This window comes from Octodon degus, unplaced genomic scaffold (assembly GCF_000260255.1).
Source record: "Octodon degus isolate 3935 unplaced genomic scaffold, OctDeg1.0 scaffold00334, whole genome shotgun sequence".
Taxonomy (NCBI): domain Eukaryota; kingdom Metazoa; phylum Chordata; class Mammalia; order Rodentia; family Octodontidae; genus Octodon; species Octodon degus.
Genome location: NW_004524910.1, coordinates 384929 through 401616, shown reverse-complemented (window position 1 = coordinate 401616; position 16688 = coordinate 384929). Strand labels below are relative to the sequence as shown.

The 16688-nt window shown below is 38.0% G+C and overlaps 1 protein-coding gene across 1 annotated transcript in view; it reads right to left on the bottom strand.

Moving 5' to 3' along the window:
• The window catches only part of Nlrp14 (NLR family pyrin domain containing 14), a 37586-nt gene that overhangs the window by 16839 nt on the left and 4059 nt on the right, over window positions 1–16688 (bottom strand). The window contains exons 3-9 of the mRNA XM_023708136.1: window positions 14595–16182; window positions 12911–13057; window positions 9524–9691; window positions 5897–6067; window positions 5230–5400; window positions 2998–3168; window positions 1635–1805 (exon numbers count right to left, since the gene is read on the bottom strand). Of these exons, the coding sequence (XP_023563904.1) occupies window positions 1635–1805; window positions 2998–3168; window positions 5230–5400; window positions 5897–6067; window positions 9524–9691; window positions 12911–13057; window positions 14595–16182 (2587 nt within the window). The remainder of the gene's footprint in view (window positions 1–1634; window positions 1806–2997; window positions 3169–5229; window positions 5401–5896; window positions 6068–9523; window positions 9692–12910; window positions 13058–14594; window positions 16183–16688) is intronic.

Sequence of the window (16688 nt, the reverse complement as noted above, 5' to 3'; positions counted from 1 at the left end):
TCATGTGTGTACGATTATGACCCCAGCACAGTTTCATTTTGGCTGATACGAATTATAAGCTTGTCCCTCTAAGGCCATCTAAGGCCAGTGAGGCAGCTGTAATTTTTTTTTTTTTTTTTTTGCAGAACTGGGGATTGAACTCAGGCCCTTGCGCTTAGCCAGGGAAGTGCTTATTCCACTGAGCCATCTCCCCAGCCCCTAGGCAGCTGTAATTTCCAGTTTGACTACAGAGTAACCAAACCAGCGTAATGCGAGCACAAACCAAACATAACAGCATATCCCAGTTAAGAGTGTCCTATGCTCCTCTGGCTTATACATATCTTGGGAGGGAACAGCAAGCCACTGAATGTCCTTCCTGGGAACCTGGGTTGCTTCTGGCCTATGTTTTGTCCTTTTTCAGTTTCACTGACACCACAGATCAACATATCATGCTCAATTCCTTTGTGGTCATAATAGACCTGTTAAACCTCCTTGGGACTTAGTTGGCTGAGTTCAAGACCATAGGGTCATGATTGAAATCAGTTCAAGTTGGCCTCCTGTACTTGCAGTATTACCAATTACAGCCATAATTAAAGGGCATATGAGATTAATTGAAAAACTCTGGTTCCAGTCCCTTGGTCATATTAACAAGAGTGGCCCAATTTACCAGAATCCAAGACTGCTGTACAGGGACAGGGCGCGGACACTGTTGGGAGCACACTTCCATTGGTCTTTCACGCTCCTACACATTTGCTAACCAAATAGCAAGGCTCCAACGAATCTACCTAGACCAATTTCCAGGGCCTTGCATGTAAGGAGCAGCCTTGAAGCACAAGGTATTTCACCAGGAAAAAGTGGCAGCTTATCACTTGTTATTCCATTCAATGTTCAGGCATCCATGTGGGCCCTCCATGACAGCCTAGTGAGAGCTGGGGGCCAAAGGGAACTAACACAAAAATCCTATGTTCATACTCAATGCTATTAGTAATAAAGTCCTTTGCCTCTAATGGGAATCTTGTGTTTTCTGCTAGTACCCATGAAACAGTAACAGGCTATTTTATAGGTCAAAGATAAAATTAAATCTCAGACCCACCAGTTAAAATACCATTGTTATGATAAACTATGTAAGTAGCCAATGGAAACAATAATGGCAGCACCTTCTCCGAGGAGTCACGGACAATTTTTCTACAAGGCTTAAAATCCTAAAGGTTGAAACCTCTGTCTGGGATTCCCACATAGGCAGCACATTCATGTTGTATAGGTACCAGCCAGTATTAATTCAAAAGTAAAAAATTAAATGTAGGACTGAACCTAAGTGGTGCCCAGAACATTGGGTGAGAGAATTTATTAAACTGCAAGATCCTTGGTAACTTACATAGTATTTTACAGATACAAGATCACTAATAAAAACTTCAATTTAGGGACAAATGGAATCTTTGAAGAATATGGGGCCCACAAAATAATTGTCATTTGTGTGTCACTAAGATACAAATAAATGTGGCTCATATACCAAAGAACATGGAATGTATTGACCCATTTACTTGAAATTCAGATTTCCTACAGTAAATTGCCTTCTCACACCCTTTTTCATTCTCTTGCCACATATGAAACAACTAGCCAAACAGGTATCGTTTTCCTAATTGAAAACAACTCACCCAAGACTCTGAATACTGCAGTTTGGATTTCTCAAAGCTTCGCACAGTATTTTCACTCCTTCATCCTGCAAGTCATTGTACCCAAGATCTAGGTTTAATAGGTTTGGGCTGTTCAGAATTGCAGAAGCCAAATCAGGACAACATGCAGTAGTGAGAACACAACCCATCAATCTGCAAGAAAGAGAAATGAGCCTGACAATTATGAGGCTTAGTTTCTTCCTAGGAGGGCTGCCCAGGGATTTGAATCTCTTTCTTGCTTAGAGACCATTATGTTCATTAAGAAAAGGATGATTTTGTTTATGTATTTACAGCAACACTAAGAAAAGGGGAACTGAGGAAAGCCCTTGAGTATATAAGGTCACTTAAACATTGTATCTCTAGTTGAAATAAAAGAATTGGATTTCATGATATTATCCATTTAATAAAACTGTCTTCAACTTAATCAAGGAAATTTCAGAGGTTCACATAATACTCCGTATATACATATTTCCCTTAAGGAACTACAAGTGTTTATTATATCAGAGAGCTCAATTTTAGTGTTTATAGATGTCATAATACACTAGTAAACTTATTTGGGAGTTTAGTTGTAATGAGTCAATTCAGTAAGAAACAGTTCTGGGTGTAACAAGACACTTAGGTCTATAATTTAAGTCCTTAATGACTTACCTATGCTTCTAGTCCCACAACAGACCCTAATGCAAAAGCTGAAATTGCTACCTCTGACTTCCTTCATTCCAGCCACAATATTTACAGTGAAATATTAAATATTTAGCTATTGAAGTAAGATTTAAAATAGACATTTAAATGTTTTCTGAAATATTCTTGGAAACCAAAGTTATGTCTACATAATAATCACAATGACAGACACAAGGGCTATGCATAGGTTACACGCAGAACAGAGGAATAAAAATGACGGTAACCAACTCAACAAAAGTAAATAAAATGAAAAAAAAAAGTTGCATGTAAAAAATAGGATACATTTGAAAATCCGGTTTTTTGAAAATTCACCTAATTATACACCCAAGTTTAAACATAGCCCTGCATGAAAAGCTGATGTAGCTCAGTTCCAACTGCATAAAGTAGAGAACACCAGTAGATTGCTCACTAGGGCACAATCAAGAAAAACTAATATTGCTCCTATTCATCCTGATGCCTCCAGATCCTTACCCGAGGGAAACTGGTTTTAATTGCTATGGTGACTCTATTAAAAGATCTGACGAGCAGAATTCCCCAGATTGTCACAATCAGAAAAAGTCAGCTCTATACTCTTTTCTATTTCATTCTCAGCCTTCTTCTCCATACCTTCCCCACCCATACAGACAATTCCTAGTTGAGACTAGCCAAAAGGAGTCAGAAAACCTACTCCAAGTCCTGAAGATTACTGTTTGACTGCTGAAAGACATTACACAGAACGGCTAGTCCATCATCTTGAAGATCGTTTGATCCCAGATCCAGATGTATCAGACTCTTGTTGTATAGAAGAGAAGATGAGAGATATTCACTGCTAATCGGAGTGAAATGACAACGCCTCAGCCTATAGGAAGGACAATAGGAGGAAACACAGCATCATTGTTTACTGTCTAGAGAGGTCCATCTTTGGAAGGTCTCGTATTATGAGTTCTTACTACTTGTCAACAACATTCTACCTGAGGTCAGACACCCTAGTGGACCACCTGTCTCACAGGACACACTTAGATTACATTAGTTACAAACTAGATTTATGTTTTTCAGATTTTCTTACAAAAAAAAAAGTTGTTCAATTTATAGTATTTTAGTAAGAGTCTCACTACGTAGATTGGACTCATAGTGATTCACCTGTATTCAGCTTCCCAAGAGCTGGATTACAGGTGCACACCACCACGCCCAGTCTCAGTCGCTCTCTCAGCGCACCCTGGGGGCAGGGCCAGCATGGCACTCTGGGGAATCGAACCCCAGCCACTGCATCTGCCTAAGCGGATGCTTTAATCCACTGAGCTATTTGGCCAGCCCTTCAAACAACCTTTTTTTATATGAGTTGTATATAATACTGTTACAGAAAAATACATAGAATACAGCAGCAGGAAGATGAAGGAAAGTAGGAGCACTAAATATTCTTTGTGTAGTAAAAATGCACTTAAAGTCAATAAGAAAATGACATGCCATTAATGATTTTCATACAACAGATAGAATATATATGGGATAAGTATAAGCCTTATAAAAACTTTGGAATAATTTAACATGCAAATTTTAAAAATTAAACCATAAAGTGTATGAGCATATAAATGGATTTTAAAATATATTTCCAATTATAGAATGCCTTTAGAAGTCATGAGAGGTATCTGACTTCACAAAAAAAATTTAGACCTTATTTTGAAAAAGACTAAAGCAAGCTGAAAATAAAGCAACATGTTAGGGAACTCTAATATATAAAAAATAAAGTATATGTTATATTAATAATTATATAACAAAAACTCAAATAGCCTATCCAGCCTATAAAGAAGCAATTCCTAAATATAAAAGGCCCAAAATAATTGAAAACATGTTCATCATATTACTTTAAAAGTTGATTTTCAATAATGATCAGAAAAATTATAGCTAGGGGATGGTGAGATAGCTCAGCAGGAAAAGTGCTTGCTACCTAGCAAGCGTAAGGTCCCGAGTTCAATCCCCAGTACCAAAAAAAAAAAAAAAAAAGATTGTAGCTATCCAATGAAGTACTACACAGCAGACCGCTAGACTGCTATCAGGGATATAAATAATCTGGAGGGCAATAATACCGCTGACAAAATAAATCTCTGGCACATCAATTCATGACTAGAAAAACTGAATAGTAATCCAGCTATATAAGGGAGTGCAATTATTTCTGTTCAATGGTATTTATATTTATTTACTTGCTTTAATCCCAGATTATAGAGTTGGAGAGGTGGCAGATTTCAACTCTATAATTCATTTTCTTGTGAAACGTTAGACAAGTTCTATATTTCCTAACCTGTACTGTGAGGCACCTAGAATTCAAGTGTCAATTTGCCACCATCAGGTGCTGTTGTACAAGTAACATAACTGTAGCATAGGGTCTAGAATAAAGACAATGACAGATTAGTTGGACCATCACCATAAGGATAAAAAAAGGAGAATTTGTTCCTGATACACTTTCACTTGCCTCGCCTTGGTGTTCCAGAATACCTGAGACTTGGTATTTATAATGAAAATAAATTTCTCATGGCACGGAGGCTAGGAGGTTTAAGATGAGGGGCTGTGACAATTGAAATCAGTTTAGCTACATAAACAAAAATGGACTCGTGACAATCTCTAGGTGACACTCTGGATGTCTGATAACCCTCTAGCTACATCATCCCATGCCAAGAAAAAGGGCAAAAGGGCACAAATGTAAGAGAAAAGGGGGTCTGAACTTGTCCTTTTGTGAGGAATCATTCCTGAAATGCTGTTAACTCACTGCCCTTGGGAATTAATTACCTCTTAAAAGATCCTACACCTCTCAACACCATGTACTACATTGGGGATTCAATTGCCAGTACTTGAACCTCGGGGGTTGCAGTATTTTAAATATCTTTCAAACGGTATATTACATTGAAAGGAGGATAAATAGCACACTCACACAAGGCTCTGCAGAGTACACTCTGGATGTTTCAGGGCAGCACTTAAAAGCTTTATTCCACGATCTCCCACTGAATTGTCTGCCAAGCATAAATGTGTCAGGCTCTTATTTCTGATAAGAGCCGAAGACAGATCCTCACAACTCACTTCTGTGAGGCCACAGCTTTCTAACCTGAAGGAGAAATACAAGGGAAGGGATTCATTGATTCTCCAGGCTGATGCCTCTCCACACAAGGAAATGAGCTGGCATTCAGAACCCCCGTATCTCTACCATAGAACCTCAGCAAACCTAAATTGTGAATTATATCAGCCATACATGAGATAGTATGAAATAAAATACAAATAGATGATTGTAAAAAAATAAAAATAAGGTCAACCAAGTAGGAAAGAATTGCCAAAAGTTAAGAGAAAGGAAGGGCTGAGGTTGAGCTCAATGATAGAGGATGTCTTGAGTACGTACAAGATCCCGAGTTACATTCCCAGCACCAAAAGAAACAACCATCACCACCCCCTGAAAATCCAAAAACAGAAACATTGGAACAAAGTAAAGGTCATAATAGAGGGTACATGGAAAAAAAATTCATGCAGAATTGCAATTCATTTATTATCAGGACCCAAACATTTTCTGCATTCAAATCACAATTCAGCTATATAAAAAGCTGACTCACGACAGTCTCCGTAGGTAACACTCTGGATGTCCCAAGGCCTCACATAAGAACTTTACTCCATCATCATGCAGAGTATTGGTTGACAAGTTCAAGAATACCAGGCTTTTGCTTTTGATGAGAGCCTTAGCTATATCTTGACAACAAACTGAGGTTAGGTTGCAGGCCTCCAACCTAGAAAATAATGGAACAGGAATGACCACATCCCAGAGAATTACAGCCACATGTACACAGCCAGAGTGTAAGGCTCTCCCAGTTCTGGGAACTGTGCCTGAATATCCAGCTTTCCTACAGAGAGCAAGTTTTTTAACATGTAAAGCTCTGATAAAAGAGCTAAAAAGGGCACAGGAGGAAACTTGCCTCTTCCATCCCCAATCTCCCCAAGTCCTTAATGAAAATACACATGAAACATTTTTAAATACCTTAAAATGGTAACATGAAACATTTTAAAATACTTTGAAATGGTAAATTCTTTTGGAATCGGGGAGGAATTTCCTCTAACTAGAACAGAGGATAGAGAGGGCCAAACATCCTTTCTGATTAGATTTGAAGAGAAAAAAAAGCCAAGTCAAAGCAAATGGAAAATGAGAAACTAGAGAAAACAGGAAAAAGTTTAAAATGACAAAATTAAGAGCTACGTAGGAAAAGCATTATAACCAGTGATCATTGGACGCTCTTGAAAGTCATAGTAAAAGAGGAACAGAATAAAAATTCTGATAATTTGGGTCTGGCAAGATATCTCAGGGGCTGTGGGGGAAAAAGGAATCTCCACTGTCAGTGGGAGTGTGGATTGGTACAACTCCATTCACCGTGGAGTCTTCAAAAAGCTACGACTGGAGGTCTCATTCAATCCAGCTATTCCCCTCTTGGGTACTTTTCCAGAACTGAAAACATACCACAGTGATTTATGCACACACGTGGTTATAGCAGTACAATTTTTCATAGTTTAATCTTGGAAGCAAGCCAAATGCCTATCAACTAGAGGAATGGATAAAGATGTATTTTCACACAGTGGAATATTACTCAGCTGTGAAAGGATAAATTTCAGTCTTTTATAGCTAAAGGATGAAACTGGAGACTGTACTCTTAAGTAGATTGGACCCACATGTGCAAACACTGTATGATCTTGCTAGTGTAAGAACCTGAAAGAAAATCAAATCTGAAGGTCATAATAGACACTAAAGAGGGAAAGAATCTATTCAAAGGGAAGGAATTACTGAGAGGAGAAGAACAGAAGAGGGAGTGGGGGAAAGAGATGTATATAAGCTAAATGGTTTGGATAATTGTACTGTGGATTTCTGCTGGTCTACAGAAAAGCGCAGTTAGGTTTTTATTCCCCTTTTCTCTCAATTCATTACAACTTTGTTTTTCCAATTTAGCATGCATATATCTGGTATTCTGGACAACGCTATGTAATACAACAAATACTGTTGGATTGACATTCTGGTTAGTAAAATTCTGTATCTGTAATTTTTTAATACTGTATTAATACTATTTTGTATTTTAATACTATTTTGTATTCTTTAAAAAAAGAAAATTTGGGCCAGCCAGATAGCTCAGCAGATTAAAGTGCTTGCTTAGGCAGAAGCAGGGGCCAGGGGTTCGATCCCCAGCCTGCTGTGCCTGCCCTGCCCCCGGGGAGTGCTGAGGCAGGAAATGAGACTGGGCATGGTGGCATGTGCCTGTAATCTCTGCCCTTGGGGGGCTGAAAAACAGGAAGGATCACTACAAGTCTGATCTGTGTGAGACCCTGTACTAAATACATAAAATAAATAAAATGTAAAAATATATATAGTATTACAAGCCAGAAAATATTTTGTCTTACTGTAACAAAAAGATCATACCTGGATTTTAGAAATTGTCTTATAAACTTAATAGTTAAGGGTGGTTTTTATAACTTATTGTCATTTTAATAACGTGTCACTCATAACATCAAAATATTTATAAAGTTCTAAATTATATCAATGGAAAAGATTGTTAGGTCAGGAAAAAGGTCATTCTTACCTTCATCTTTTATGCATAAATAAAAAATAACTATGGTTTAAATATAGTTTGCATCCTCCAAAACTCATGTCAGAGTTTAACTGCCATTTTGAGGTATTAAGAATAGGAAAACTTAATCCTTAATCTTTTAATCCATGGGTTTAGAGAACCTTTAGGCAAAGACTATTAGGTAAGATAAGGATAAACACTGTTTTCAGTATGAAACTGCAGGCATCAGTAAAATCAGTTTGGTGCCTATAATTCTAGCACTATGGGAGGCTGAGACAGGAGGACTGCTGCAAGTTCAAGGCCAGCCTGATCTATACAGTTAGCTCAGGGGCAGCCTGAACTATATAGAGAAGCCCTGTTTAAAAAAAAAAAAAAAAAAAAAAAAAAGAATCGGTTTGAATTTCTCCTGGCAGGCCTTTGGCTACAAATGTTAAAGACATAAAAACCAGCGACTAGGGCCGGGGAGATGGCTCAATGGAATAAACGCATAAAAACCAGGGACTAGGGCCAGAGAGATGGCTCAATGAAATAAGCGCTTCCCTGGCAAACGCAAAGGCCCGAGTTCAATCCCTGGTTCCACAAAGGAAAAAAAAAAAAAAAAAAAAAAAAAATCCACACAGCAACTTACTTCTCACTGGGTCTCAGACCAGAAGTGCAGGTTATGGCATAGTCCTCAAAATATTCTAAAACTACTTCACAAAACTGGTAAAACTATCTACCCAAACCTGCCCCACTAGCAAATGTAGTCAATTGACATTCAAGAATTATCCAAAAACTTCAAACATGATTAATGTAAGTGGATTTCATCCTCTAAGAACTGGCAAGACTTTAAAAATTATATAACCAATACCATACCACCAAACTCATCTGTCTACCTTCAGAAAGGTCTTGTTTCAGATTTCACTTCATTTCTCCTACCCCTGAATTCTAGACTGTCTCACACCAAGAGGACCCACCTTGACCCCCGATGCATCAGCGTTCAATCTTGGGCCCCCTGAACTGAATCCAGGGATTTAAAAAAAATCCCTTAAAACCTACTGTAACACTTTTTGATTTGTAGATACTGAGATCTGTCACATGAGGATAAAGTAATGTGGCTAATCCTCTCAGAGAAAGAAAAACCAACAAGACGGCAACCACTGAGAACTCGCAGCAGGTGAGCACCAGCAACTTATGGCTGCCACGCTGTTTTTTCTAAACCTTCTGGGCTCTTTTCTGAGTCACGACTGTAACCTGAGGATTAAGCATAAAAAAAAAAAAAAAAAAAAAAAAAAAAAAAACCAACTAAATTGAGGCTGTCCTAGCACTGATATCAGTGAAAGGCAAATAGCCCTTTCAATGAACGTTTACAGATACAGTGAATGTATTCCAGTACTAAAATATGAAAAATGTTACATGCTTATAATATTCTCCACACTTAGGAGATGGAGACACAGAATTACACAAAGAGAAGTCTTCAGTGGGGGATTGTGGGAGCGAGAAGACCTACGAGGGGGAAATCAGCCCAATTTTACTGATCCCTGTGACTCCATATCATAAAATTAGATGTAAGGCAGGTCTAAGAACATCCAGTCCAGGCTGCAAGTCTAAGGGACAGAAAAAAAAAAATCTCAGTGGAATAAAAGACTCAAGACTTACCCCAGATTTTGTAGTTTACATTCTGGGTGTTTCAAAGCTTCGCACAGTAATTTTACGCCGTCATCCTCTGTGTTACTTCCTTTCAGGTCAAGATGCATCAGATTCTGCTTGTGAGTCAAGAAACTAAAGACATCTTGATAACCATCAGGGAAAGCAACAAACCTCAGCCTTAAAGAGACATTTAGAGAAGGATTAAAAAATCATCCCCTTTCCTGGCTACAGCAGCCCTTTCTTTTTACATCTAAGTCTGAGATATTCTATGAATATTCTCACTTTTTTTCTTTTTTTGTGGTACTAGGGATCAAACTCATGATCTTGTGCTTCCCAAGCAGGCACTTAGGCCACTAAGCTATATCAGCAGCCCATTCATCTTCTATCAGACATATCCTAGATCAGGTAACAATCAGGTTCTTGCCTAGAAAAATAACATAGTTACAATTGATTTCCATTTATATTTTCTGGCACTCTTGTCGTTCAAGGAAAATGTATGATATCAGGAAAGGCAGAAAGGGACTTCTGAACTCAATTTTAGGATTAACCAAAATTATCAGGACCATTCTAAATACTGTAATTTTACTAATTCACAGTAGTTCTGTATTCTTTAAATATAGAGACCTGGAGAGATGGCTCAGTAGAATAAACACTTCCCTGGAAAGTGCAAGGGCCCAAGTTCAATCCCTAGTTCTGCCAAAAAAAAAAAAAAAGAAGAAGAAAGCTGTATTCTTTAAATAGTCCAAAATAAATTGACAATTCACATTGACTATTTTATATGCATCATTAGCAAAAAAGCATTGTTGAAAGATACATCATTTTATGCACAAATGTTAGTTTTACAGAGGCCATCCAAAGCAAAATGTGAAGTTAACTGGTAGAAGGATATTTTTTTGGAGGGGGGCTAGGTCAGAATGTCTTCAGGGCATGTTTGGCTGGCTGGAGTTGTGGGGATGAACCACAGCAACCTGAGCCTGACTGCTTTGTTGAAGCAGCCACTTAAAGAACTGAGCTAAGGGGCAGATCCCCCGTGAAGTTAAATTTTCCAGGATTTCTTTCCATTTACACCTCTTAACTCTGCTAACATTAGATACATGATTCTTCTATAGTACCTCTGCTGGTTCCAAATGCAGCCTACTTGCACTGCCAACTATTAATCTCTCTTTCCAAGACTACCTTTACCCTTCTGCCAACTACCATCTCTCATCCTCCACACCTCTACCCCCAGCGATACACTCATGAGAACATAGAAGACATAATTTATGTCCATCACTAACCATCCTCACCCATAGAAGTGTCTAAGGTAAATATAAACTGAAGGCCCTGTCTCATTTGTTAGGAAAAAGAGACCCGAGCAAGGTCAAATGCCCGTGAACGGTCAGCATGGTGTCTGAGAAACACACTCTAAGAGGAAGCCATTTAACTCAAGAGAAGGCATCAGTTATTTGTATTGGTGACAATCAATGAAAAAACAATGTGGGAGAGAGGTTTAGAGATGAGTGAACATGACTTCCAGGGACCCCTTAATCACAATATACACAGCTGCCTCGCCCTGTCTGTCAAGAGAAGGCCTACTGACAGTTGCTTAAATCTAATGTAAGAACTCAAAATTACTGAGATTCTGAGGAAGCTTTCACAATAAAACAATAACTGATCATCTGTTCTGTATCTAATACCTATTACTAAGTACAAAGGGACCTGGGACACATGACGACATACAGAGGAAAGTAAAATCAGTTCTATTCCCTAGCAAAACCAATAGGAAGACAGCAAGAGCCAGGCAAACAAGGGTACATTACAAAGCAAGACACTCGGGCTGGGGAGATAGCTCAGTGGCTTAAGCAAGCACAAAGTTTGGAGTTTGATCTCTAGTACAAAAAAAAAAAAAAAAAAGGCAAGTTAAAAAGTGAGACTCTCAAATCCAATTAAGAGAAAATTTGAAAAGACTGCCAACAGCAAAGGTAAGCAAGATGAGCCCCTGGAACCATCACACATTGCTACTGGGACTATAAAATGATGGGTCACCTTGAATTGTTTGGTTATATCTTAAATAAAAGATGAACTAGTTATTCTACCCCCAGGTATTAGCCCAAACTATGAACATGTACATCACCAAAACATAACCTTTTCACCAAGATGGAGCTAAAAGTAAAGGACGTTTCCACCCCTCGCAAAGCTGAAACTAAAGCGAGGGCCTCAAAGCCCCAGAAAGCAGCCCTGAAGGAGTCTGGAACCACAAAAAGAAAAGCCACACAGCACCCACTTTCTGGCAGCCCAACGTACTGCATATCAACCAGGATGTACAGAAGCTCTGTAACATCAACGTGATCTCCCAGATCAGGCCTGACGGGGCGGCAAAAGAATGTTCGAATGCCTCCCTCCTGATTATGATGTTTGTATGTTCCAAACCAAATTGTGGCACTCTAAACTGAGCTCATCTAGCCAACTTAAAATACATGTTTGCACCTTAAGAAAAAGACTAAGGAATATTCAAAGCAACCTTATTCATAATACCCAATCATTTAAAAATCCTCAGGCATTTGAGAACAAATAAGTTAGTATTTTTATACTATTAATAAACTATTACAAATTCAAGATAAAATTTCAAATCATATGCTGTATTATAGTCAACCTAAGTGACTTCTAAGAAATTATTCTGTGGTGACAATTTGGAAAACAATTACCTCTAGGATTAGGAAACATGACAGGACTTAACAGAAACTTATTTTGCACTGGGAATTGAACTCAGAACTTCACACTTGCTGCGCAGGTGCTGTGCCTCTGAATTAAATCCTCAGCCTTACTATAAAATTTTGAGACAAAAATATATTCTATCTTGTTTTTGGTGCCAGTTACAGTTATTAAACACACACTTAATGACTATTTTGTTGAACATTTCCTGGAAAAAATAGTTTCAAAACATATCTGAAAATGATTTATTGGCCTGCCTAGAACATATTAGATCTGTACCTTTATTCCCCTGGAAAATTCCTAACCAGTCCTCAAAAACCCACGTCAAAAGCTACTTACTTTAAAATCTTTTCTTGAATGAGTTAGCTGTGCTTCATATCCTCAGACATTTTCTGTTCATGTTCTTAAAGTATTCTACATTTATAGATTGTAAGTACAGTCACATATGTGTCACTTAAGTAATGGACACATTGCTCAAATAACATCCTCCTCGTTATATGTCAAACAGACTGTACTTATACAAACTACTACAGTTATCAGGTCACTACGTGATAGATCTTATGGGTAACTCATTGGTCTTTAACCAAAATGTCATGTATTGTCATGACAATACTGTTTACTGTTGGTTTCCCCTGACAAGTACAAGTGGAAGGGGAAGAAAGTAGTCAGAATAAATACTACTCAGTTTTTTTATGTTAGACTTACAGGAGTCTTTGTAGTTTACAGTTTGGATTCCTTAGTTCTTGATGAAGAATCTTCATTATTAACTCATCAAGGTTGCTATGACACAAGTCCAGTTCTGTCAAGTGTTCATTTGTATTAAGCACAGAGAAGAGATTTTGCCAGCATTGACTGATATGATCATCATCTACTTGCCTATATAATCAGAAAAGAAAATAATTTATAAGGAAACTCTCACAGGGTGGTACACTGAAGTAAATGGTCTTTGGAAATGGCAGGAAATTTAGTGTGGCTTTGCCATGGGCACAGTCAAACAGGCCAACTTCCTCCGGGTATTCCAGAGGCTTCATTTGCCAATACCTCCCCCCAGCCATCTGGTTTCTCAACACACAAAAATAAAACTAGGAACACTTCACCTGAAAGGAAGAGACTCAGAAAAGAGTTTCAAATACTCAAGGAACAATATCAAAAAAATAAATACACAAAGAGTAAGATTAGGATTCAGTGTAATGTGGTACTAAGAACTACAAGTTTTGAATTGTGGCTCTACCACTTACTTGCTGTATTTTAAACAAGTCACATCAATTCCATAAGCTCTAAGTTTTCTGTAAAATGGAAATATTTTTAATAGGGATGTGAAAATTAATAGTCAGGTTCAGTGGCAACAAAATACTGAACTTTAAATGCTGTACGAATTATTGGGTATATTACCAATATACTCTCTATAAACAAAGAAAGGGATCAAGCAATGAAACAGGACAGCCTAGGAATAAGCATAAGCTCTAGAACAGAGCCTCCCCAAGTCCCAACACAGATCCGCTATTCACTAAAGTGACAATGTACTAATCAATATGCATTTCAGCTTCTTCATCTTAGAAAATGGAAATATTTCTTACCCCAACTGGCCTGTTGACAAGTGCATTTAACAGGGCTGTCTATAAAAAATTAATATAAGGAATCTCACATTATAAATGTCCCTAACAATTGGTAGCTTTCATATTAAAATATTAAAGGTCTAACATGTCTTATACATAGTAGCTACTCAATCACTAATGATTCTCAAAGCTTAAATGCAATGAATGACACTTTAAGACCTCAAATGGTAAAGAAACCATTCTAAATTCATAAAACCAAAACAGTAAGTTAAACATAACATTCAAATACTGCCTATGTACAGATGCTACACACATACTATATATAAATACTATAGACAAAGGGTGAATAAGAAAAGCTTATGATGTTGATTTGTAGAACAGACCAAGTTCACCTACAATGCCTTTTAACACAGATGATCCATGTACACCCTCAACAAGAAATTTTGGGCCCTTAAATTTTCAAGTTTCAAATTGTTGCTCATACCCTAATGCATGCAAAATTTCCACTTACCCTAATGTATGCAAGTCTATACCTTATACTACAAACCTTTAAGGATTAAAGGTTAATTCCATTGAGCTGCCAAAAACTCTCAGTCAAGTCCTTTTCTTTAAATTTCCCTCAAGCCAGGAGAGCTATCTTAGGGCAGATTTTCCTGTTCCTCACCACCCATAACTGGTCAATTAGGATTTTAAATATCTAACCACCTCTCTACAAGGAAGAACAACTCTCAAGGGTTATCCCATCCTGGAACTCCAGCTAAGCAATTCCTCCTTCTGACAAAGTCATCCTTACTTGTCACAGGGCATCTACAGAGAAATGACAATACACTTACATAGTTTCAGCTGCAGGGCTGGACCTTATCATAACCACATCCAGTTTAAGGGTCTGCAAACATCGGCAGTGCTTAAGGCAGAATGAAGACACAAGCAAGTGGGCTTCCCTACAAATATTAATGACAACGTTTGAGAAATTCCCCATTGCCTGGGCTACAAATGCTTCATCTTGAGTCTCATATAGATAGTGAAACAAGTCCAGAAATACTGTATCTGATGGAGAAATGTCTCTGTCTCCTAGTACTTTTATCCATTGAAGTATCTCCCATTTTATCTTCAGAGACATTTGACACTTTAAAGTTTCCTCCAGTTGTTTCAGTAGGTCTTCATTCAAAAGGCCGAACAAAAAGCATTTTAGCTGTGTCAAATTGGGGTCACAATCACTTTTACTTTCAAGTAACAGGTTCAAATCTTCAAAAAACTGGGATGAATGCTCTCTATCTTCCCAATCACTTCTCAGTATGTAGAACATAGCGGCAAAAAATTCCTGAATATGTAGATTGGTGAATATATAGCAGTTGTCATAGTCTATGTCCTTTTGAAGAACATTCATGTCTAGAAAAACTGAGGTATCATAAGTGGTTAATCCATGCTTCCTGAGTTCATTCTTATAAAGTACATGTGTCATAGTCCACAGGCCTTTGGCAGCTAAGCAGCACAGGCTTCTCAATTGGACTTCATTGGGTAGCGTAGGAAGATACTCATCTCTGGGTGAGAATAAACTAGAGAGATAGCATGTAAACACAGCTGTAGCTGTCTGGCATATCTTCGTGATGTCATTATTAGTCTCCATTTGCTGTTTTAGACAATTACAGATGAGACGGCACACTGAGGGAACGTGGCACATGTTAAAAAGTACCTCATTCTTTCTTATTAAATCAAATGCATTCATGGCCCAGGTCTCGTCTTCAAACAGCTGATAGATATACTCTTTTCTTTGATCCTGGGACAGTCCTTTGAGATCTACATAACACTGACTCTTCAACAAACGCTGATTAAACAAACGCTTTAGTCTGTTAGAAGCTGTGTGTCTTACAGTCACCCATAAGGATGATTTAGGGAGCATCACTTTCCTCAGCAAACTACTTATAAGGAAGGACACAGGGTGTACTTGGGTCCAGTCACCACACAGTGCAAATTCAGGTTCTTCAAAAGCAAAGTTTAGTTCATCAAAACCATCAATAATAAATAGAAGATTACTTGGCTGGGACAGGATCTTTTCAATGGGGATTTCAGTGCTAGGCCAGTCCTTTGAGATCAACTGAGCAAAGCTTTGCTCTTTCTCCTGGCTAATTTCTTTCCCACTGAGATAAAAAACATAAGTAAATTTGTGCTGATAAAGGTTTTCCTCAGCCCATTGTAAAACTGCCTTTCTCATCAGAGTTGTTTTCCCAACTCCAGCAGCTCCCCGAAGCACCACTGTCTGGAGTTGCTCATCTCCTCTTGCATTCACTTGAAACAAACATTCCAGAAGTTTCTGCTGTTGAGAAGCGCCATAGTAGAAGTGAAAAGGTTCTCCAAGCAAAGAATTCTTATCCAGAATGAGAAATTTTTCCTTTATTCGAAGTTTGTATTCTGTTCTAACACCTAGGCCAATCAGAAAAAAACAAACACACACACACAAGATTAAAACAAATTCCATTACCTGCAGTGTTAACACTGGACCTGGAATGAGGAATAAAAAATAGAGGGTTGGATCTTAAATGAATGTAAACTAAGTGAAAATATTCCTGTACGTTTAAAACTTGCCATAGAAGCTGTTAAATATGATAGAAAATTTCATTTATTCTAGAAATAGTTTTATACTTTTTCTCCAAAAAAGATGGCATGTGTAGAGAACAGACTCATTCCCAGGCAGTCACTTATGCCGCTGAGCTATATCCCCAGCCCTAGACCACTCATTCAGATAGAGTATAATCGACGATGATGGCAACAAAGGTGGGATCTAAGAGCAACACCTACAGATGAAAATAATCCAGCTTACAACTCTTGTTGCATAGTTCCTGCTTTACCTTGGTCTTAACCATCCAGTAGAAAAGTATGAAGACGAAATATAGGAAATAAAGCCATGCTGTTATGTTGAGCTGTGGGGG